Source organism: Phyllobates terribilis, unplaced genomic scaffold, assembly GCF_046119375.1.
Source record: "Phyllobates terribilis strain yellow unplaced genomic scaffold, ASM4611937v1 Scaffold_3__8_contigs__length_932513732, whole genome shotgun sequence".
In the NCBI taxonomy this organism is placed as follows: domain Eukaryota; kingdom Metazoa; phylum Chordata; class Amphibia; order Anura; family Dendrobatidae; genus Phyllobates; species Phyllobates terribilis.
Genome location: NW_027362763.1, coordinates 242,113,264 through 242,135,878, shown reverse-complemented (window position 1 = coordinate 242,135,878; position 22,615 = coordinate 242,113,264). Strand labels below are relative to the sequence as shown.

The 22,615-nt window shown below is 44.5% G+C and overlaps 1 protein-coding gene across 1 annotated transcript in view; it reads right to left on the bottom strand.

Moving 5' to 3' along the window:
- Positions 1–22,615, bottom strand: part of LOC141259151 (guanylate cyclase soluble subunit beta-2-like) — a 168,902-nt gene that overhangs the window by 44,256 nt on the left and 102,031 nt on the right. The window contains exons 4-7 of the mRNA XM_073674688.1: positions 21,077–21,237; positions 12,839–12,938; positions 9,974–10,155; positions 3,094–3,220 (exon numbers count right to left, since the gene is read on the bottom strand). Coding sequence (XP_073530789.1) covers positions 3,094–3,220; positions 9,974–10,155; positions 12,839–12,938; positions 21,077–21,237 — 570 coding nt within the window. The remainder of the gene's footprint in view (positions 1–3,093; positions 3,221–9,973; positions 10,156–12,838; positions 12,939–21,076; positions 21,238–22,615) is intronic.

Here is a 22,615-nt window from a genome sequence, read left to right as displayed (position 1 = left end):
CGGTCATGCCTTTCACCATGCCCTATATCCCGGGGGCAGCCTGGCTACCCCAGTACTCAGGGGAGTCACATACCCTGCATGACTTTAGAGAAAAGCTGGATAGCCTCTTCCAGGTGTACCCCCTCACAGAGGAGCAAAAAGTGAGCATCCTGGTGGCCCAATTAAGCGGGGCAGCCCAAAGGGAGGTAAAGTCCTGGCCACCTGGGAGGAGGACTGTCGCAGAGATACTAACCCAGCTAACCGAGGAGGAGCTGCAGTACTACCAATACGAGGAAAGCCAAGAGGACCCGGACGGGTCTGAGGACTACCCTCAGGAGGGAGCACAAAGAGGACATAGCTACTGAAGGGAAGTAGCGTGAATAAAGAGCTGTAAATAGTTACCCGTAAGGGTACAAGGACTGCTGCTAATTAAAATATGGTCCCCGTTGGGATTAGTGAATTGTTCCCCATGTGCCCCTATCTTAAACCAGGCTGAGGACTGTGAGCAGCCGTTCCTTATCCCCACTGGCCGAGGACTGAGAGCGGCCATATCCTGTAAATAATTATGTGTTTCTAGTAATTTATGGGAGTCTTTGGTGGATTTACCGGGAATCCTTTGTACATGGTTGGAGCGTAACCCAGGAATGGACTAAAGACTGTTAAGGACTCGGGGCAGGACAGACCCCTACCTGGTTACGTCTCCCTGTTTTGGTGAAATGGACACCTTTGTTTTCTTCAAAGACTGCACCCGGTTGCGGACACGCCGTAACCATCTTTATGTGTTTTTCTTATTGTATTATTATTGTTTATACCTTGTTATGTTTTTCTAAAAATATGTTTAGTCCCGGAGTACTAAATTTCACTAGGGGGGAATGTGGCACCCCAGGGGTCTGGTTTCCACAGTAACGGCAATGTTATGTCTGAGAGCAGGTGGGAGGTCTCTTGGTCAGGAATCCTATGCATGCCACACCTCCTGCCCAGTCCTGGGAGGGGAAGAACTTCCCCTATATAAACCTGGGGCTGAGGCAGGGTTAGAGAGTTCAGAGGGAGAGTTCAGCCAGGAGGGCTGACAGGGAGCTGTGGCTCCGGCTGGGCCCAGCTCCTGGGCCATGCCAGAAGTAGAGACAGAGAAGAGAAGCAGCTATGGGAAGAAACAACAGGAGCTCTGTGGGAGCAGTGTTACAAGGAGTCAGGGGCTGGCAGCTGCAGAGCTCGCCCTGACTGAGAAGATTTCTTACCGGACCCGGAGTCCGAGGCTGTGGGGACTAACTCCTACCCAGCAGCAGAATCCGTCAGGCAGGGGATTTCAGGTCCTCTGGCCAAGAAACCCGAAGGCACGGTCACACGCATGGGACCAGCACCGCCGTCGTGGAGCGGAAGCTACTAGAAGGCCCCGAGTCACCGGCCATACGGGTGAGCACCACACGGTACACTCAGGGACGTGGGCTACTTATACCCGCCTCTAGCAAGGTAGCCAGAAGAGTACAGTTAGTTTGGGAGGCCTACAACTCCGCCTGGCCAGGGGAGATCCCATCTGCTCAAGGACTGACCAGGCCCCAATCGCTAGCCAGTACTCCGGGAGGGTCTATCTTTATCACCAGTAAAGACCCTGAACTACACCGTACCGTCTCTGAGTGGTTCCTGCTACCCCCATCATCCACGTCGGCTGCTCTGAGGCCATACCCCTCCCGTTGGGGGTTATACTATCACGCTGCACAATCCTACCACCGGCCTCAGCGGTCTGCCCTGCAGCAGCAGCTCCTTGGCTGTACTCAACGGGTGGCGTAGTCGTCCAACATCTACCGCTAATACAGCGCCACTTAGTCTGACTCCCTGGGCACGGACCGGATCACCGCCACGAGACTACAACCCTCAAGAGATCCGTCTCCGGGTAAGCTCCCGCATGCGCAACGCAGCGCGACACAGGCCCAGGGGTGCGTCATATACTTCTCAGCTGTTCCTGTATGTCACTGCACTTCAGCTGCAAATACTGCTTCCATCTTGGGTGGCCCATATGCCGTCCTGCATAACTTGTTGTCCTGGTCTTCACTGATCCACATGCTGTCTAGTAAATACAATTCTGCTGCAAACCCAGACTTCTGGTTGAAAGAATCCACCTCACTTGGTGAGCCCATAACATCCATCCATCTATTTATCTGTCTAGAATCTATTTGTGATAAAAAGGTTAAAATATAGATAGAGAAAAATAAACACAAGACTTTTTTGCATTTATTTGTTATAAATTGTCCCGATTTCCTTCCCTTCTTTGGTTCTTATTTTGTTTTATTGTCTTTACTATTAATCCTAGCTCTAAGACCTATAGTTTACAACTCTTTATACATCTCTGGCTCCTAGCAAAACCTGAAATTTTTCCCCACTCCTACTACCATTAAGGATTAGGTCCTTCACTTTGAATTGTTAGCTAACTATATCTGCATTATATTTTGTTATGGTCCTTTTAATTTTACCCTTCTATCATCCACAGACATCACAAACAAAACCTCTGAGAAAAAGTGCCTGCGTAAGGGTGCTTTCACACTGCGTTCTGGCACCCGTTCATTGCCTCCGTCGGGACTTATGTCCGAACTCCCTCGCAAAACGGGATGCAGACATATGTTACTGTATCTGAGTGTTCACCTCCAGTAGGCGTCCACTCCCAAAAATGATGTACGACAGAGCACATGTTCTCACTGTCGACACCATTATAGTCTATGGTCCCGTCAGCGCATACACCCGAATCCCATTTTGCTGGGGTTCAGACATAAGCCCCAACTGGACCAACGAACGGGTGCCATAATGCAGTGTGAAAGCACCCAAAGCTGCTCAGCTCAACAGAAACTGCAATGTCTGCTATCCTCATAGAAATGTTCAAATCACAGCTAAAAACATACAAACTCATGCATTTTCACACTACGAGCTACAAGCACAAATAAAAGTTTTAATGGCCAGAACTTAAAGTGTAATGCAGCATATCCTCAGTTTGTACACACAATACAGAAGATAAAACACAGTGCAAACACTATATATTACAAGACAACATTGTGCCATGCAACATAACGCCGTGTCAGTTCTTTCTTGAAAAAGGTAACACAAAGATTTCGCAAATATAAATACCTCTTCCAAACTGCACAATTCCTCTAATAGTCCCCCAATGATTTTTCTTCTTTACGGGGCACACAGATACCTGGTTTGCTCTATCTCGGAGTTTATTAACGGCATTTTCAATACTCTGTGAAGTAATCTAGAAAAATTGTTATGAAGTTACTACTGGAACTGTATAAATAGCCTACTTTGGTCACAATGATGGAGTCTGAATATGGTAAATCACAATTAATCTAAAATCTATAGTCAAAATGATATTAGATTAAGCTCTTCCTTCAATTGTCTTATAAAGCAAACCCAGTGAAATGAGGTTAGTTCCCTTTTCTAGTGCCACCATGTCCAATCGTACACCCTGAGAATCTGGACAACTCTGCAATAGATATTAGCTGAAGCTATCCTTTGAGATAGAGAGACTAAAAGTATATTACTGTACATATAGTAACCACAGGAACATATGTCGTGCTACACCTAAATACAACAGAAGCAACTGGCTTTGGGTGAATAAGACTATGTTCTCACGATGAGCTTTTGGTGAGGATTTGACGCTGCATAATTTTGCTGCGTCAAAAATGCAGTATCTTAGAGTTAAAGCAAAGTGGATGGGATTTATAGTAATCTCCTGCCCTCTGAGCTTCTTTTTAATGCAACGTAAACTGACCTGCGGAGCAGGTTCAAATCCGCAGCATGTTAATTTCTCTTGCGGGTACGGAAAACTTTCTGTGAGGAATTTACCCGTAGACTTACTTTAGGTGCAGAAATCCCGCAGATAAAAAAAGCACACATGCGTTTTTAGTGCATTTCTGCTGTGGAAAAACATCAAAAACGCATGTAATCCGCACCTAGTTATGTCAATAAAATTTAGTCAAAGCCAAATGCCAGGAAATATCAAAAACAAAGCAGCTTTACTTAAAGCATGAAACACCAACAAGAGACGAAAACCGCAGCATCAGAAACGCGATAAAAAAACATCTAAAAAAACGCACACAAAAACACAATAAAAAATCAAGTAATCTCATTTAAATAATAGGTGCACAAATGGTGCGAAATTCTGCAGCATTAAAAGCTCATCATGGGAACGTAGCCTTACTATGACCTATGTAGAGTGAACACATAGCTTAAGAGTAAAGGATAGCTCTAAAGACCACAACTCTATTGGCACCAAAGCAAAAAGGAACAACTAAGCTAACATTAGAAGATTACAGAAAAAGGCCATCTAAGGCTGGTCGTTGATGTAACAAATCTGATTTAAAATGAAACATATTGTTAGTCTATTAAACGTATGGAGCGTTATATGGGGGCCAGTATCCTGTATGGAGCTTTATAAGGGGACCAGTATCCTGTATGGAGCTTTATAAGGGGACTAGTATCCTGTATGGAGCGTTATATGGGGGCCAGTATTCCGTATGGAGCCTTATATGGGGGCCAGTATTCAGCATGGAGCCTTATATGGAGGCCAGTATTCCGTATGGAGCCTTATATGGGGGCCAGTATTCCGTATGGGGCCTTATATGGGGGCCAGTATTCCTTTTGGGGCCTTATATGGGGGCCAGTATTTCGTATGGGGCCTTATATGGGGGCCAGTATTCCGTATGAAGCGTTATATGGGGGCTAGTATTCCGTATGGAGCCTTATATGGGGGCCAGTATTCTGTGTGGAGCGATTCACTGGTTTCTGAGCTATTGTGGAATTTACAATAGATATCACTCATGTAATGTAAGAAGTGAAATCTTTGCATTGTACTATATATATATATATTTCTCCGCCGTATCTCTGCATCATGAATCGTGGTATGTGTTAAAGGGGCCCACTGAGACTCTTTCGCCCGGGGCCCAGAAAAACATGGAGCCGGCCCTGAGTTGATCAAATAATCAATAATCAAAGTAAAAAAATGACATCAAAGTTGGATCTAATTCACGTGAATTTCATCATATCAACTCATAATGTGGTCGTACATATGATTGGCACTTGTGGCTGAAGGGAGGTGCTTCAGTGCTAGGGAATGCAAATGGCACTCAAAGTTGCAAGTAAAAGAAGATGAAGTAATTCATTGAAATGTCAGCAGGAATTGCTCCATGTAATTTAAATGCCCAACTTCTCTGTCAGAACAGGACAGAAATGTAGGGCAATTGCATTATATCGAGCAATCACATATACAGTCAGGGCTGAAAATGTTGCCACCCTTGAAATTGTTCCAGAAAGTGAAGTATTTCTCCCTGAAAATTACACACGTTTTGTTATACACATGTTTATTTCCTTTGTGTGTATTGGAACAACACAAAAAAAACTGCGAAAAAAAGGCAAATTGGACATAATTTCACAGAAATCCCCAAAAATGAGAGGGACAAAATTGTTGGCACCTTCAACTTAATATTTGGTTGCACACCCTTTGGAATAACTAACTGAAATCAATCGCTTTCTATAACCATCAACAAGCTTCTTACACCTCTCAACTGGCATTTTGGACCACTCTTCTTTTGCAAACTGCTCCAGGTCTCTTATATTTGAAGGGTGTCTTCTCCCAATAGCAATTTTAATCTTTTCACAGACTTTCATACTTTCGGCCATGACTGTATATATGTAGCTTAATCTTCTTTTACGTTCAACTTTGAGTGCCACGGTTAGGCTATGTGCCCACGATGCAGAAATGCTCAGGATTTTTTCCTGAGCATTTCTGCATCTCCCTGGCAGAAAAAAACGCATGCGGATTGTACATGCGGATTGTACATGCGGATTGTACATGCGTTTTTCCTGCCAGGGACAAGTGGATGTGAAGCGTTCTTCACATGCATTTCCACATGCGGGTTGACAAGCGCTTTCCAGGCGATTTTAGCATCACTTGGAAAGTGCTTGTCAACTTAGTCATACTACATAAATCCATGCAAACGGCATGGATTTATATAGTGTGACCTTAAAGAATGGTAAAAAATAAAAAAATAAATCTATACTTACCTTCTGATGGCCCCCGGTGTCCTGCTTCCCTCCATTCTCCCTTGCCGGCAGCGGTACACTGAAGGACCTGCCAACGTCAGCGTCGCGTGACCCGTCACATGACTATGACGTCAGCGCAGGTCCTTCAGTCCATCGCGAACTGCCGGCATGCGCGGAGGAGCGCACCGCGGGCCGCCAGAAGGTAAGTATATATTTATTTTTTATTTTATTCTTTTTTTTTTTACAGGTTCTATGGTACCCGGGTCCGGAGGAGAGTCTCCTCTTCTCTAGACCTAGGTACCATCCGCACATTAGAACGCATCTACATATACAGTGATGCGGAATCCATGCGATCTAATGCAAGTCAATGGCGGCGAAAACGCAGCACTTACGCAAAATAATTGGTAGTGCTGCGTTTTTTCCCGCAATGATAATCCGCAGCGGAAATTTCCGCAGCATGTGCCCAGCACATGCGGATTATCATTGGGGAACATGGCAGGCCTTCTACCATGCGTTTTTTAAGCGTTTCTGCAGCGTTTTTGCCACTGCGGAAACGCTTAAAAAACGCATCGTGGGCACACAGCCTTATTCTTAGCAACTCATAATGTAACTCATTAGTGTGCATTGCCCTCATGTGCCTGTATGCACTCCTGACAACATCTGGGCATGTTCGTAATGAGAAGGCGGATGGCATCCATGGGTATCTCCTACCAGACCTGAATCAGGGCCCAATGTACCACCATAAGGTCTGGCAATGGCTTTGAAGATTTCATCTTGGTAGTTAATAGTGGCCCGGATATATATTGGTTTGACATGGAGGAGAAACCCTCGAAGGATATGCCTCCGCAAACCATCACTGACCCACTAACAAAGCAGTCAAGCTGGATGATGTTGCAGACAGCATAACAGTCACCACATCATCTCCTGACTCTTTCATGTCTATCACATGTGCCCAGTGAAGGAGTCTGGAGATGCTGTGGTTAATGTTATGCTGCCTTTAACATCATGTCTACTCACGTTCTCTCATCTGTGAAGAGAAGAGAGCACCAATGGGGACCCGCCAATTCTGATGATCAAGCTGCACGGTGCTGGTTGTGAGCACAGGTCCCACTACAGTACATCGGTCTCTTGTGCCAACCTCATGGAGTCTGTCTCTGATAGTTTGGTAAGAAGCATTCACACCAGTAGTCTACTGGAGGACATTTTGTACGGCTCTGGCTGTACTCCTCTTGTTCCTCCTCTCAGAAATAAGCAGATACTGGTCCTACTGTTAGGTTGATGCCCTTAGTGGCCCGGTTCTAATTACCTCAGGTAACTGCCTGTGTCCTGCTATCCGTTCTGTGGTCTTGAGACTGTGCTGGGAGACACAGCAAACGTTCTTGCGACTACACATATGGATGTGCCTGGAGGAACCGGACTACATGTGTTACCTGAATGGGCAGCAGGTAACGCCTCATGCTACCAGTAGTGACACGGACACTAGCAAAGCTAGAGAAGACACAGTATTGAAGGACGAGAAGAGAGTAATTGTCTAGGTCCACCACCATTCCCCTTTTGAGGGTTGTCATGTGGTTGCCTCTGCAGTGCACCTGTTATCACTTTATGACATTGATTCACAATCACCTATGCTTCCTAATGGGAAAGACTTATATATACTGAAGTTGAATTAACTTGGGTTTATATTGTGATGTGTAAGTGTTCCCTTAATTTTTTTGATCGGAGTAATACAAAATCAGAAAATGCCTTAATCTGCCCCTGTGTAAATATATGTAGTATTTCCTCCACCTCCCACTGTAAGGCTACATTCACACATCAATGTGTTAGCAACCGAAAGAAATTTCTCAGGTGTCATCCTAATTGCTTTAGTTTTTTTCTTTATTGACTCTTTTCTTTATGTATCAGTTAAAAACAGTTGAAACTAGGATGGAACTTTGAAAGTACAGAGTTTATATTCCTAGTTTCATTCGTGTCTCATGGATCTTCACAGGCTTCAATGTCCGAGTCTGATCTGTAAAATCTGATCAGAATAAGACATGTTAACAGACTGGAGACACTAACCTGTTTTTAAATGTGTGTATGGCTCAATGAAACTCTATAGGTCCGTGTGCTGTCTGAGAAAAAAACAGCACTAGGACGGGTCTCACGGATGTATAAAAGTAGTTTTAGGTCCAAGCCAACTTGGTGATGAAATTACTCTCAAAGATACAAATCCTATGACATTTTTCTTGCACTCAGTTGAACAAAAGAAAACCATAAGGGAATCTGTCAGAAGGATCAACCCACTTGAACCATCTTTATGGTCATGCAGGTCATAGAAATTTGAATAAAACGATACCATGATATCCATGATCCAATAAATTATTTCAGAGTAATCCATTTTTTGCTTAGTACATAAATGAGGTGTTAAGATCTCTGGGCGGGACAGAAATCTTCCCAAGAGTCTGCCTCCATAGCTTATTTTACTTATTTTTCCATAGCTGTATATTAATTGATTCCCTCGCTGGTTGTGTGATGTCAGGCTCCTTCATTAAATCTTGCTGGTGCACACATCGCCACAGTCCTCGCTTCAGGGCAGTGCTATGCGCCTCTATGGGCACTGGCTGCAGTTGTCTTCTACGGATGTGCCGCCCAGGAGATCTGCGCATGCCCTTGATTTCTTGAATGGAGCCTGACGTCACACATGCAGTGAGGGGTTCAATTTACATAGAGAGGCTGCAGGAGCACAGAGGGCCCCTGTGCAAGAAAATTGTATGGGGCCTTTGCAGTCTAATAATGTATCTGTGACAAAAGCTGCTTGCAGTTTTCGATGTGCCAGTGGGCCCCCTTTCTGCTTGGGCCCCTGAGCTGCTGCAGAGGTTGCACCAATGGTATGTTCGCCTCTAAGAGTCTTCGCTAAGCTAGAAATAAGTTCCAGATACAGGCTCTCATCCTGCCCAGGGATCTTAACACCTTATTTGCATATTAAGAAAAACATCATCAGATCACAAATATCAATGTATCAATTTATTCAACTTTCTCATCAGCATGAGAAAAAATTTTCAGCATGTTGCGAGTGGCTCCGCAAATCAGATCATGCCTACTATTTTAAGTCATTGGGTGCGTGTAAAACATTGGACTGCACTCGGATGTCATCTGAGTGTGGTGTGATTTAAGTGGACACAGATAATGGAGAAGATGGAGAAATTAAGTTCTCCGTCTTCTCCGCTCCTGTGATATAATTGTCTCATGCGAGAGACTTGAATTACAGTAAACTATCGGCTCAAACTCTGATCAATGTTTGAGCCGAATCTCACTATCACAATCAATCCAATTCTCTCAAAAGAGAGAATCATCATCGGTCGTGTGAGCGAGCCCTAATAGTCAAACTACAAGATGCTGTTTTATGATCTAGAATCAACTATAACGTTTCATGTCCAGCTATTGTGGATATGTCTCTGCTGTGTGTTAAAGTAGCAATTAATACAATGTACCGCACTTATTAAGAGGTTTAGGATCATGCTTTGTATGCCATGTGTAGTATACTGATCTCTTCTGTTGTCAGAAAGCCGTTATACAGCACAGAAATAAAAATGATGAAAATGGTTTGGATGATGCGGGTGAATTATAGGCCAAGAATGTAGGCGGCATAGGAAAAGACGCAGGTGCAGTTCTCAAACGGCCAGTTATGATCCAATAGATAATGTTCACACCACAACTGTTCAATACATCTGTTATCTGCAGCTTTTCTGTTATTGGAAATATCACATTCGTAGCCATGCTGGAAATATGATAGATCCTTCTTCTGGCGCAGTCTACTGCCACTATCAAATTGTACATCAGTCACACAGTAGGAGACATATGGGGACTATTATTTTCCTCTCAAGGCCAAATTTCTTGTTGGAGGACATACATAAATTCAAGTACTCCAACCCCACAGCACTGGAAATGACAACACTAGCAGCAAACAGTAGAAATAATGACAAACCTGTTTATTGTTTTGTTGCGATGTCTGTTTGTTGGAAGATTTGGGGGGAACTATTGGTCGCTGAGTAACTAGAAAAACAATGTGTTCTTTTTTTCCTGTTCTCTCTTCCTCATCTGATTGACTTATTATCTCCATTGAAATTTCAGTTTTAAAAAAGTCCAATGCTACCGCCCCCATGATACCTAAACAATAGAAAAATAGATATATTAATGTTTATAATAGCTGAGCCTATATTTATAACTTGTTCTGTTATACATAATCAGTCGCCAAAATTATAGGGGTTTTCTGGTTTAGAAAAATTCCTGTTCCCTGGATGCAGTTTGTTCGAAAAAAGAAAAAAAAATCTGCTTTACTCACCCTCTCCGCATCTAGCTCTGAGTCTCCACCGCTGCTCTCAGTGTCTGTTAATGTGTGCAGCGGAGACATCATGTCGACAGCGCTGCAGCCAATAACTGAGCTCAGCCACTCTGCCCAAGTTGACGGCACAAATCACTCACAGACCTTAGTTATTAATTGCAGCGCTGTCGAGATGATGTCACCACTGCAAATAATAACAGACAGCGGCCCTGCAGCTCTTAACTAGAGATGAGCAAACCCAAACTTAAAAGTTCGGGGTTCGTACCGGACAGTTACAGTGGGTAGGGAAAGTATTCAGACCCCTTTACATTTTTCACTCTTTGTTTCATTGAAGCCATTTGGTAAATTCTTAAAAGTTCATTTTTTTCTCATTAAAGTACACTCTGCACCCCATCTTGACTGAAAAAAAACAGAAATGTAGACATTTTTGCAAATTTATTAAAAAAGAAAAACTGAAATATCACATGGTCTTAAGTATTCAGACCCTTTGCTCAGACACTCATATTTAAGTCACATGTTGTCCATTTCCTTTTGATCCTCCTTGAGATGGTTCTACTCCTTCTCTGGAGTCCAGCTGTGTTTAATTAAACTGATAGGACTTGATTTGGAAAGGCACGCACCTGTCTATATAAGACCTCACAGCTCTCAGTGCATTTCAGACCAAATGAGAATCATGAGCTCAAAGGAACTGCCCAAGGAGCTCAGAGACAGAATTGTGGCAAGGCACAGATCTGGCCAAGGTTGCAAAAGAATTTCTGCATTACTTAAGGTTCCTAAGAGCACAGTGGCCCCCCATAATCCTTAAATGGAAGAAGTTTGGGGACACCAGAAGTCTTCCTAGACCTGGCCGTCCAGCCAAAACTGAGCAATCGTGTGAGAAGAGCCTTGGTGAGCGAGGTAAAGAAGAACCCCAAGATCACTGTGGCTGAGCTCCAGAGATGCAGTAGGGAGATCGGAGAAAGTTCCACAAAGTCAACTATCACTGCAGCCCTCCACCAGTCGGGCCTTTATGGCAGAGTGGCCTGACAGAAGCATCTCCTCAGTGCAAGACATATGAAAGCCCCCATAGAGTTTGCTAAAAAACACATGAAGGACTCATAGACTATGAGAAATAAGATTTTCTGGTCTGAGACGAAGATAGAACTTTTTGGTGATAATTCTAAGTGGTATGTGTGTAGAAAACCAGGCACTGCTCATCACCTGCCCAATACAATCCCAACAGTGAAACATGGTGGTGGCAGCATCATGCTATGGAGGTGTTTTTCAGCTGCAGGGACAGGACGACTGGTTGCAATCGAAGGAAACATTAATGCGGCCAAATACAGAGATATCCTGGATGAAAACCTCTTCCATAGTGCTCTGGACCTCAGACTTGGCCAAAGGTTCACCTTCCAACAAGACAAGACAATGACCCTAAGCACACAGCTAAAATAACAAAGGAGTGGCTTCAGAACAAATCTGTGACCATTCTTGACTGGCCCAGCCAGAGCCCTGACCTAAACCCAATTGAGCATCTCTGGAGAGACCTGAAAATGGCTGTCCACCAACGTTCACCATCCAACCTGACGAAACTGGAGATGATCTGCAAGAAAGAATGGCAGAGGATCCCCAAATCCAGGTGTGAAAAACTTGTTGCATCATTCACAAGAAGACTCATGGCTGTACTATCTCAAAAGGGTGCTTCTACTCCATACTGAGCAAAGGGTCTGAAAACTTATGACCATGTGATATTTCATTTTTTCATATTTTAATACATTTGCAAAAATTTCTCCATTTCTGTTTTTTTTTTCAGTCAAGATGGGGTGTAGAGTGTACTTTAATGAGAAAAAAAATGAACTTTTTAGAATTTACCAAATGGCTGCAATGAAACAAAGAGTGAAAAATTTAAAGGCGTCTGAATACTTTCCTTACCCACTTTAGTGTCCGGTGCTAAATGCCAAACACGGACTTCTCCCGGAAGTCTGTTGCAATGTTTGGAGTTTCGGGGGAAGTCCGGGAGGATAGAGAATATTTTCCAGCTCAAAAGTTTGGGTCACCATAGTTTTTTAGTGGGGTTCGGATACTGGTTCAAGTTCGGGTACAGGTCTGGTACCCCATCCGAACTTTGGAATAAAGTTCAGGTCGGGTAACAAAACCCAAACTTCCACGTGTCTGCTCAACCCTACTCTTAAGGCTCATAAGGCTCTTCTTACTTCTTCATACCCCTTCATTAAGACGGTCATGTACATCATCAGTCTTAATGAATCGGGGCCTATATTTCCCGTCTTCTTTCAATATTCCTAGCAGGCAAACAGCATATCTTTGTGAGAAAGTTCCTGTAGCTGTAATATATTAATCTTACATAGGGCATCATACTAGGCTGAAAGATCCGCTATACAGTACATAAAGAGGAAATTAATATTATGCATTAATTAAGCAAAATACAATATCAACAATCGTCAAGCATTGTTTGCACTCACATCGCTTGTTACATTTATCAGTTAAGAATATGATGTGGAGTTGGGTTACCTGGAACAATATGACACAGTCCTCTTCTGTCTGAGTAATAATGCAGATGCATTGAGCCATCATCATTCATCTCTACCCTGAAAGAAGGAGCATTCATGGCCTGTATAGAACAAGAGCATATGGGTTATTGTGGGACTGCTGACGGTAAGCAAAAGTTGTCAATCTGGTGACAGATTCCTTTAAAGGGGTTTTCCCACGAACAAGGTTCATTTTAATCTATAGATCTTGGAATAAAAATAAGTTGAGATCTCTGCAGATCATTAAGCCGAGGTCTGAATCTGCGCATGCACCGCCAGCGGCACCATTTTGCTGAAGGCCACTGAGAGATGAACGTGCACAAACGCTACCAGCAACAAGGGTGGTGCTAGCGTCAACTTTAATAAAGGAGGCTCGTACAAACACAGCGGGGCCACAGCAGAGCTGAAAACTCTACCCAAGTCCCGCCTCAAAGTCCCGCCCTGATGCACGGAGAGGATATTGCACCTAAACTTCTAACGTGAATTAAACAAGAACCAGGATGTGGATTTCTTCCCTACAGGTATCTGTTAAATCAGTATAAAAGCTCTATTATGGCCATACCTTTATTTTAACTAACTAAATTGTGATAACAGGTTTCCTTTAAATAAAAATGTTCCTGTGCTGAGATAATCTTATAAATGTGCCCCTACTATATGCTGTCTAATGGCTGTGTCTGACCATGCAGGAACATGGTGTGATCATACCACATCTCCTGGGCAGGAGAGGAAGAAAAAGAGTATACAGATAGCACAGTATGGGATCACAAATGATTCTTTTTGTGAGGTAAAACATTTAACTGCCTGTTTTTAAGCAATGTTTTACCTCACTGAAAGAATTATTTGCAATCCTGCACATTATAGCAGGATGGGGGACATATACAAGAGGATGGAACACATTATATCAGGATGGTGGACATATACAAAAGGATGGGGCACATTACACCAGCATGAGGGGACATATACAAGAAGATGGGGCACATTAAACAAGGATGAGGCACATTATATCAGGATGGAGCACATTATACCTGGATAGGGCACATTATAGCAGGATGTAGGACATATATGTAGCACCCTGAGGATTCGGCTGCTACAGGGGTATTACACCTCAAGCCAGAGGTGTGGTATTCGACTCCCGGGTAAGGATGGAGTGTGGAACTGAGCTCAGTAGGCTGCATGCACTACATACATCCCATTTCCGGGGGACAGAACGACGGTACTCCCACCAGTTTATGTGCAGGTACGACAGCGTCTGTCCCTGGCTGGAGTGGGAGGGGGGTGGAACATCACAGTAGTGTAGGGGCAGATAGGGGGAGTAGTCTGGGTAAAGATAGGAGCTCATTGGGTGCTGGTCACCTGAGCTCACACATAGAGGGAGTATATAAGGTGGGCACCATCTTAGAACAGGGTCAGAGTTTAGCCTGAGGAGCAGAGCAGAGGAGCTCAGCCAGGAGGGCTGACAGGGAGCTGTGGCTCCGGCTGGGCCCAGCTCCAGAGCAGAGCCTGCAGAGAGAGAGAGAGAGGAGTGAGAAGGATCCAGAGAGGAAACAAGAAGGAACCCCAAGATCCCAGAATAAGGACAGAAGGGTGAAGGGTTGGCGGACAAGGGTACCGGATCCCAAGCTGGCGGAGGCCCAAAACGAACCTTAGCCAGGAACCGGAGGTCGTGGTCAGGATCTGCCACGACCCTCACCAAATCCACTAGAAAGGCACACCGAGTATAGGGTCAGGGAGCCCAGAGGAGGCTTGACCACCAAGAGACCCGAGGGAGCCGGCCAAAAGTGGATCCCTGGTGGGAACGGCCAGAGGAAGGGAGAGTCAGAAAGGAGCTCAGGACCACGCTCCAGAACTGCCTGGGGGTTGGCCGAGTCCAGGACCTGGTGGACGCAGCACGGCTCGGGTGGTCACTCAAGGCCAGAGTGACCAAAAGAACACCAGTAAGTAAAAACCCTGAACTGCATCTCCTGACTCTGAATCTTCTTTTTGCATCATCACAACCCCCATCATCTACACCTGCTGCCCTGAGGCCATACCCCTCCCGTTGGGGGTTATACCATCACTGCTGCACATATACCACCGGCCTCAGTGGACTGCTCTGCAGCGGCGGCTTCAAAGCCGCACTCAACGGGTGGCGTAGTCGACAATCAAGTTAACATCTACTGCCATAGACTGCCACTTAGTTTGACACCCTGGGCACGGACCGGGTCACCGCCACAAGGACTACTACCCCTACCCAGATCCGGCTCCGGGTATCCCCTGAACATGGCCCAGGGGGCGCGTCATATACAAGAGGATGGGACACATTATAGCAGAATGTGGGACATATACAAGAGGATGGGTCACATTACACCAGGATGGGCAGGATGGGGGGACATATATACGAGAATCTGGCACATTATACCAGGATGAGGCACATTATACCAGGATGGGGCACATATATACCTGGATTGGGCACACTGTAGCAGGATGTGGGACAAATATACGCGGATGTGGCATATTATACCAGGATGGGGTACATTATACCAAGATGGGGCACATTATACCAGGATGGGCACATTATACCAGGATGGGGCACATATATACATGGATGGGGCACATTATACCAGGATGGGGGACATGTATACGAGGGTGGGGCACATTAAACCTGGATGGGTAACAAATATACCAGAATGGCGCGCATTATACCAGGAAGGGGCCCAGGATAGGGCTCATTATAACAGGAAGGGGACCAGGATGTAGGACATTTTACCAGGAAGGGGACCAGGATGAGGGACATTATACCAAGGAGGAAGCCAGGTTGAGAAACATTATCCCAGAAGGGGCCCTTATGGGGGACATTATTACTGTAAAGGGCTTCCCTTATTATGTACCATCGTCTCTCTTGTTATGTATGGATTGGTCCCTTATTATGTACCATCCTCTGTTGTTATGTACAGTGCTGTCCTATTATTACATAGTATTATGTCCTGTTGTGTATAGCACCGTCCCTTACATAGCGTATTTTCATTTTATGTTAGTCACAGCGCCCTCTCTTTATTACATAGTGTCCTCTCTGGTTAGATATAAAAAGTCTGTTGATGGGACAGCATCTGACCAGAAGACCAGTCCATCAGTCTCCTCCATCATTACAGAAGCTTTCCCATGCTCCATCAGGAGTCATTTCTGTTTATATCTAACAAGAGAGGACGGTATGTAAGAAATAGAGGGCACTATAACGGGAATCCAATATGTAAGGGATAGTGCTGTACATAACAAGAGTCACAATGTAATAAGGGATGGCAATATATATAATGACATAATGAGAGGAGACTACATAATAGATTTTATTTATATATATATATATATATATACTCAGTGTATATATACAGTACAGACCAAAAGTTTGGACACACCTTCTCATTTAATGATTTTTCTGTATTTTCATGACTATAAAAATTGTACATTAACACTGAAGGCATCAAAACTATGAATTAACACATGTGGAATTATATAGTTAACAAAAAAGTGTGAAACAACTGAAAATATGTCTTATATTCTAGGTTCTTTTGTTTTGATGACTGCTTTGCGCACACTTGGCATTCTCTTGATGAGCTTCAAGAGGTAGTCACCGGAAATGGTCTTCCAACAATCTTGAAGGAGTTCCCAGAGATGCTTAGCACTTGTTGGCCCTTTTGCCTTCACTCTGCGGTCCAGCTCACCCCAAACCATCTCGATTGGGTTCAGGTCTGGTGACTGTGGAGGCCAGGTCATCTGGCGTAGCACCCCATCACTCTCCTTCTTGGTCAAATAGCCCTTACACAGCCTGGAGGTGTGTTTGGGGTCATTGTCCTGTTGAAAAATAAATGATGGTCCAACTAAACGCAAACCGGATGGAATAGCATGCCGCTGCAAGATGCTGTGGCACCCATGCTGGTTCAGTATGCCTTCAATTTTGAATAAATCCCCAACAGTGTCACCAGTAAAGCACCCCCACACCATCACACTTCCTCTTCCATGCTTCACGGTGGGAACCAGGCATGTAGAGTCCATCCGTTCACCTTTTCTGCGTCGCCCAAAGACACTGTGGTTGGAACCAAAGATCTCAAATTTGGACTCATCAGACCAAAGCAGATTTCCACTGGTCTAATGTCCATTCCTTGTGTTCTTTAGCCCAAACAAGTCTCTTCTGCTTGTTGCCTGTCCTTAGCAGTGGTTTCCTAGAAGCTATTTTACCATGAAGGCCTGCTGCACAAAGTCTCCTCTTAACAGTTGTTGAAGAGATGTGTCTGCTGCTAGAACTCTGTGTGGCATTGACCTGGTCTCTAATCTGAGCTGCTGTTAACCTGCGATTTCTGAGGCTGGTGACTCGGATAAACTTAGCCTCAGAAGCAGAGGTGATTCTTGGTCTTCCTTTCCTGGGGCGGTCCTCATGTGAGCCAGTTTCTTTGTAGCGCTTGATGGTTTTTGCAACTTCACTTGGGGACACTTTCAAAGTTTTCCCAATTTTTCGCACTGGCTGACTTTCATTTCTTAAAGTAATGATGACCACTCGTTTTTCTTTACTTAGAATTTGTATTATGGCAAGAAAAAAGCAGCTAACAGTCTATTCAGTAGGACTATCAGCTGTGTTTCCACCAGACTTATGCACAACACAACTGATGGCCCCAACCCTATTTATAAGGCAAGAAATCCCACTTATTAAACCTGACAGGGCACACCTGTGAAGTGAAAAACATTTCCGGTGACTACCTCTTGAAGCTCATCAAGAGAATGCCAAGAGTGTGCAAAGCAGTCATCAAAGCAAAAGGTGACTACTTTGAAGAACCTAGAATATAAGACATATTTTCAGTTGTTTCACACTTTTTTGTTAAGTATATAATTCCACATGTGTTAATTCATAGTTTTGATGCCTTCAGTGTGAATGTACAATTTTCATAGTCATGAAAATACAGAAAAATCTTTAAATGAGAAGGTGTGTCCAAACTTTTGGTCTGTACTGTACACTGCTCAAAAAATAAAGGGAACACTTAAACAACAGAATATAACTCCAAGTAAATCAAACTTCTGTGAAATCAAACTGTCCACTTAGGAAGCAACACTGATTGAAAATCAATTTCACATGCTGTTGTGCAAATGGAATAGACAATAGATGGAAATTATTGCCAATTATCAAGACACCCTCAATAAAGGAGTGGTTCTGCAGGTGGTGACCACAGACCACATCTCAGTACCAATGCTTTCTGGCTGATGTTTTGGTCACTATTGAATGTTGGTTGTGTTTTCACACTCGTGGTAGCATGAGACGGACTCTACAAGCCACAGAAGTTGCTCAGGTAGTGCAGCTCATGCAGGATGGCACATCAATGTGAGCTGTGGCAAGAAGGTTTGCTGTGTCTGTCAGCGTAGTGTCCAGAGGCTGGAGGCGCTAGCAGGAGACAGGCCAGTACACCAGGAGACGTGGAGGGGGCCGTAGGAGGGCAACAACCCAGCAGAAGGACCGCTACCTCCGCCTTTGTGCAAGGGGGAACAGGAGAAGCACTGCCAGAGCCCCAGTGACTCGCCCCCTGGGCCGTGGGGCACGCAGATCCAGGCGATAGGGGAACGATGGGGGTAGTAGTAGTGGCGGCCCGGTCCCGCGGCTCAGGGTGGTCAGGCCAATGGTAGTCTGCTATGCGCTCCAAATAATGTCCGACTACGCCACCCGTGGATTGCGGTTATTAGGAACCGCCGCTGCAAGGCAGTCCGCTGGGGCTGATGATGGGTGCAGCTGAGGTGATGTGACTCCCCACGGGAAGAGTGCAGCCCCAGGGCAGTGTAGTGGATGTTGGGAGTGATGGTAGTGCGAGTCCCGGTGCTGATAGTGCTGGAAGCGCGAAGGAGCACACAGACAACAAGTTACAGTCCAGGGTCTTTACTCACAGTTCGTTTGTTCCAGGTCACTTCGGCCAGCAGTGACCGCCTGAGCCGTGCTGCGTCCACCAGGTGAGGGGCTCGGTCAACTCCCAGGCAGTTCAGGAGCATGGCACAGGACCCCCTTTTATCCTTTCTCTGGCCTGCCTCACCAGTGACCCACTATTGTCCAGCTGCCGCGGACCTGTGCGGCTAAACGTGGGCCCCGTCCTCCGCTGTCCTATATGGTGCCTTCCTAGCAGGTTTGATGAGGTGTCGCACCAATATATGATCACGACGACCGGTCTTTGGCTGAGGGTTGTTTCTCCTCCACCAACTTGGGATCCGGTACCCTTAATCTGCCTGACCCTGCACCCTGGATTCTCGTGGGTTCTTAGGGTCCCTTCCACCTTCTTGTTCCTGAGCCCTTCTGTTTCTCTGTCTCTCCTTCTTTGCAGTTCCTTTCTGTTTCTGTTCCTTTCTCTTGGAGCTGAGATGAGCCAGAATCTCAGCTCCCCTTCACCTCCTCCTCGGCCTCTTCTCCAGGCCCACTTCTCCTTCTCCTCTCAGGCCCCGGCCTCTTCCCTAGGCCTGCCTCTGGAGCAGCACTCAGCCTGAGCTGCTGCTCCCTGTCTTCTCCTCTCCACAGAATGAACCTAGATCTAAGATGGTGCCCACCTTTTATACCTCCCTCTAGCCATGAGCCCAGGTGACCAGCAACCAATGGGCTCCTTCCTACGCTCAGGAACCGCCCCCTATCTGCCCCTACAGCACTGGGTGTTCCACCCCTCCCTCCCCACTCCAGCAGGGACATGGTCGGTCGTGCCTGCACTTATGTCTAGTGGGAGCACCGTTGAGCTGTCCCTCGGAAATGGGGTGTGTGTGCTGTATGCAGCTAACTGAGCCCTGGTCCATACTCCATCCTTACCTGGGAGTGGAATATCACACCTCCGGTCTGAGGTGCAATACCCCTGTAGCGGCCGAACCCTCGGGGCGCTACACCAGCAAGCCACAAATGTGCATGTGTCTGCACAAACAGTTAGAAACCGACTCCATGAGGGTGGTATGAGGGCCCGGCATCCACAGATGGGAGTTGTGCTCACAGCCCAACACCATGCAGGATGCTTGGCATTTGCCACAGAACACCAGGATTGGCAAAGTTCCCACTGGCGCCCTGTGCTCTTCACAGATGAAAGCAGGTTCACACTGAGCACATGTGACAGACGTGACAGACTCTAGAGATGCTGTGGAGAGCGATCTGCTGCCTGCAACATCCTTCAGCGTGACCGGTTTGGCAGTGGGTCAGTAATGGTGTGGGGGTGGCATTTCTTTGGAGGGCCGCACAGCCTTCCATGTGCTCGCCAGAGTTAGCCTGACTACCATTAAGTACCGAGATGAGATCCTCAGACCCCTTGTGAGACCATATGCTGGTGCGGTTGGCCCTGGGTTCCTCCTAATGCAGGACAATACCAGACCTCATGTGGCAGGAGAGTGTCAGCAGTTCCTGAAGCTATGGACTGGCCCGCTCATTCCCCAGACCTGAATCCAATTAAGCACATCTGGGATATCATGTCTCGCTCCATCCACCAATGTTACATTGCACCACAGACTGTCCAGGAGTTGGCGGATGCTTTAGTCCAGGTCTGGGAGGAGATCCCAGAGGAGACCATCCGCAACCTCATCAGGAGCATGCCCAGGCATTGTAGGGAGGTCATACAGGTAAGTGGAGGCCACACACAATACTGAGCCTCATTTTGACTTGTTTTAAGGACATTACATCAATGTTGGATGAGCCTGTAGTGTGTTTTTCCACTTTAATTTTTGGGGTGACTCCAAATCCAGGCCTCCATTGGTTAATAAATTTGATTTCCATTGATGATTTTTGTGTGATTTTGTTGTCAGCACATTCAACTTTGTACAGAACAAAGTATTCAATGAGAATATTTCATTAATTCAGATCTAGGATGTGTTATTTGAGTGTTCCCTTTATTTTTTTGAGCTGTATATATATATATATATATATATATATATATATATATATATATATACATATACATATACATATTTATACCTTGGTTTCCATAAAAGGATGCATATTTCCACTTGGGATTATTCTTTCAGTTTAGATGTTGCTTTCTCGCATGCACTGTGCATGATACTATGCCTGAAGAAGAAACCTGAGTAGTTTTCTATTTGTTACCATCTTTTCAGTTAGCCATTAAAAGGTATTAAGTCAACCACTGAGGACTCTCAAATTTTCATATTTTTGCATGCACCATTTCTTGCCAGTAATTAAAAAGATTGTTAGATAAGCACATTGTAACATTTTGTGTAAATGTAAACATTTTGGTTTCACCTGGTAAGATAACGATAGATAACTGTGTAAGGCATCCAGGTTAGCAATAAATTCATAGAGATTCCCGCCTAGTGTCCTCAGCATGTGGTCATAGCCTGACCTTTTACAGAATTCAAAGAAATACTCTCCGAACTGCTGTAGAACAGCCTCTGGCGAAACACCTGGGGAACAGTACATTATAATAAAGTCTCAATTCTAGAATAATTGAATATTCAAATACAACATAACAAAAATGATTCATTAAATTCTGCTTAGACAAAAAGATAAAGTGTTATAAAATGTACCTAGTGCAATGTAGATGAACCCAAACAGAAAACAGAAAACGACCAGTTTAAAGAATAACATAGCAATATTAATAATATTGTCTAAAATAAAGCAAACTTTAGACAAGTTTTTGCCTCCAAGTTGTGGTGCACCTTATTAATAAAAATAAACTTGCCACATTTTAGGACTCCACTTAGCCATTCTCATGTTTCTACACACTTTTGAAAAGTATTTAGTAAGGCACAGAAATTAACTCGAACATCTAAGAAATCTGGTACATGGTATGTAAGCCAATTTTTAGCAGTTTGCCACAATTCTGATGGATAAATCTGCCCAAATGTTCCTTCTGTTTTCAGCCACCACTAGCAGGTGTCCTATAGTGTGGCTTACACAAAATCTCTTCTTCCTGCACCCTTCCCCCTCCACTATAATCAATGTTTCATAAAAGGTAACACGTCGCTATAAATTTGGCCATAGCTTCAGTATATATGGGGACTGTCACATTACATTTTCCTGACTGATTATATTTTTCTTCTGCACTAAAGGAACACTGGAAACATATAAATAAATGAGGGAAAAACAGAAAGCAAACACAATTTATCAGTCTGTAATGCTTTCTTCAATCCCATAAAACTAATGTTGCTTCAGGAATCTGGCAGTTAAACTTTGATTCTTTCCATGTTACCACTAGGGTGTTGGTAGGAGTAGGAGTAGGACATAGATAAGTGCCTTGGTTTAGTCCTGAGTTCTACAGAACAGAGTTTTCTAATAATCCTACTCATTTATTTTAACTTTTTTTTTTTAACGGCCCTTGGCTCAATCTTGAGCCATGGCGACTGGGTGGATTAACGCTCTGTAGGAAGATCGATCTTGTACAAGCCTAGATAGGTCCACCAGGGTCTTCTCTGCCATTATCTTTATAGTATAATCGCCTTGTACTTTAATTAATGACTCCATCAATAACAGATGATTTAAATACTGCATGGGTATACCTAGGCACCCAATGTACAATATGTACATATATATGCATGGACATATACAGTTGCAATTACATTATTCAAAACCTCATTGCAAATTAGGTTTATTGCCAAAAATGTGAAACTTTCTTCTATTTGCAATAAACCAATTAAACAAGAAGAATGTAAATATCTCATCACAACTAATATAACATGTGATTTCTCCAAATTTACTACAAAATGCCACTTTTACTGATTACTGCAGTCACAGAATTATTCATCCCGTTCATGACAAACGTCTTTAGTACTCAGTAGAGCA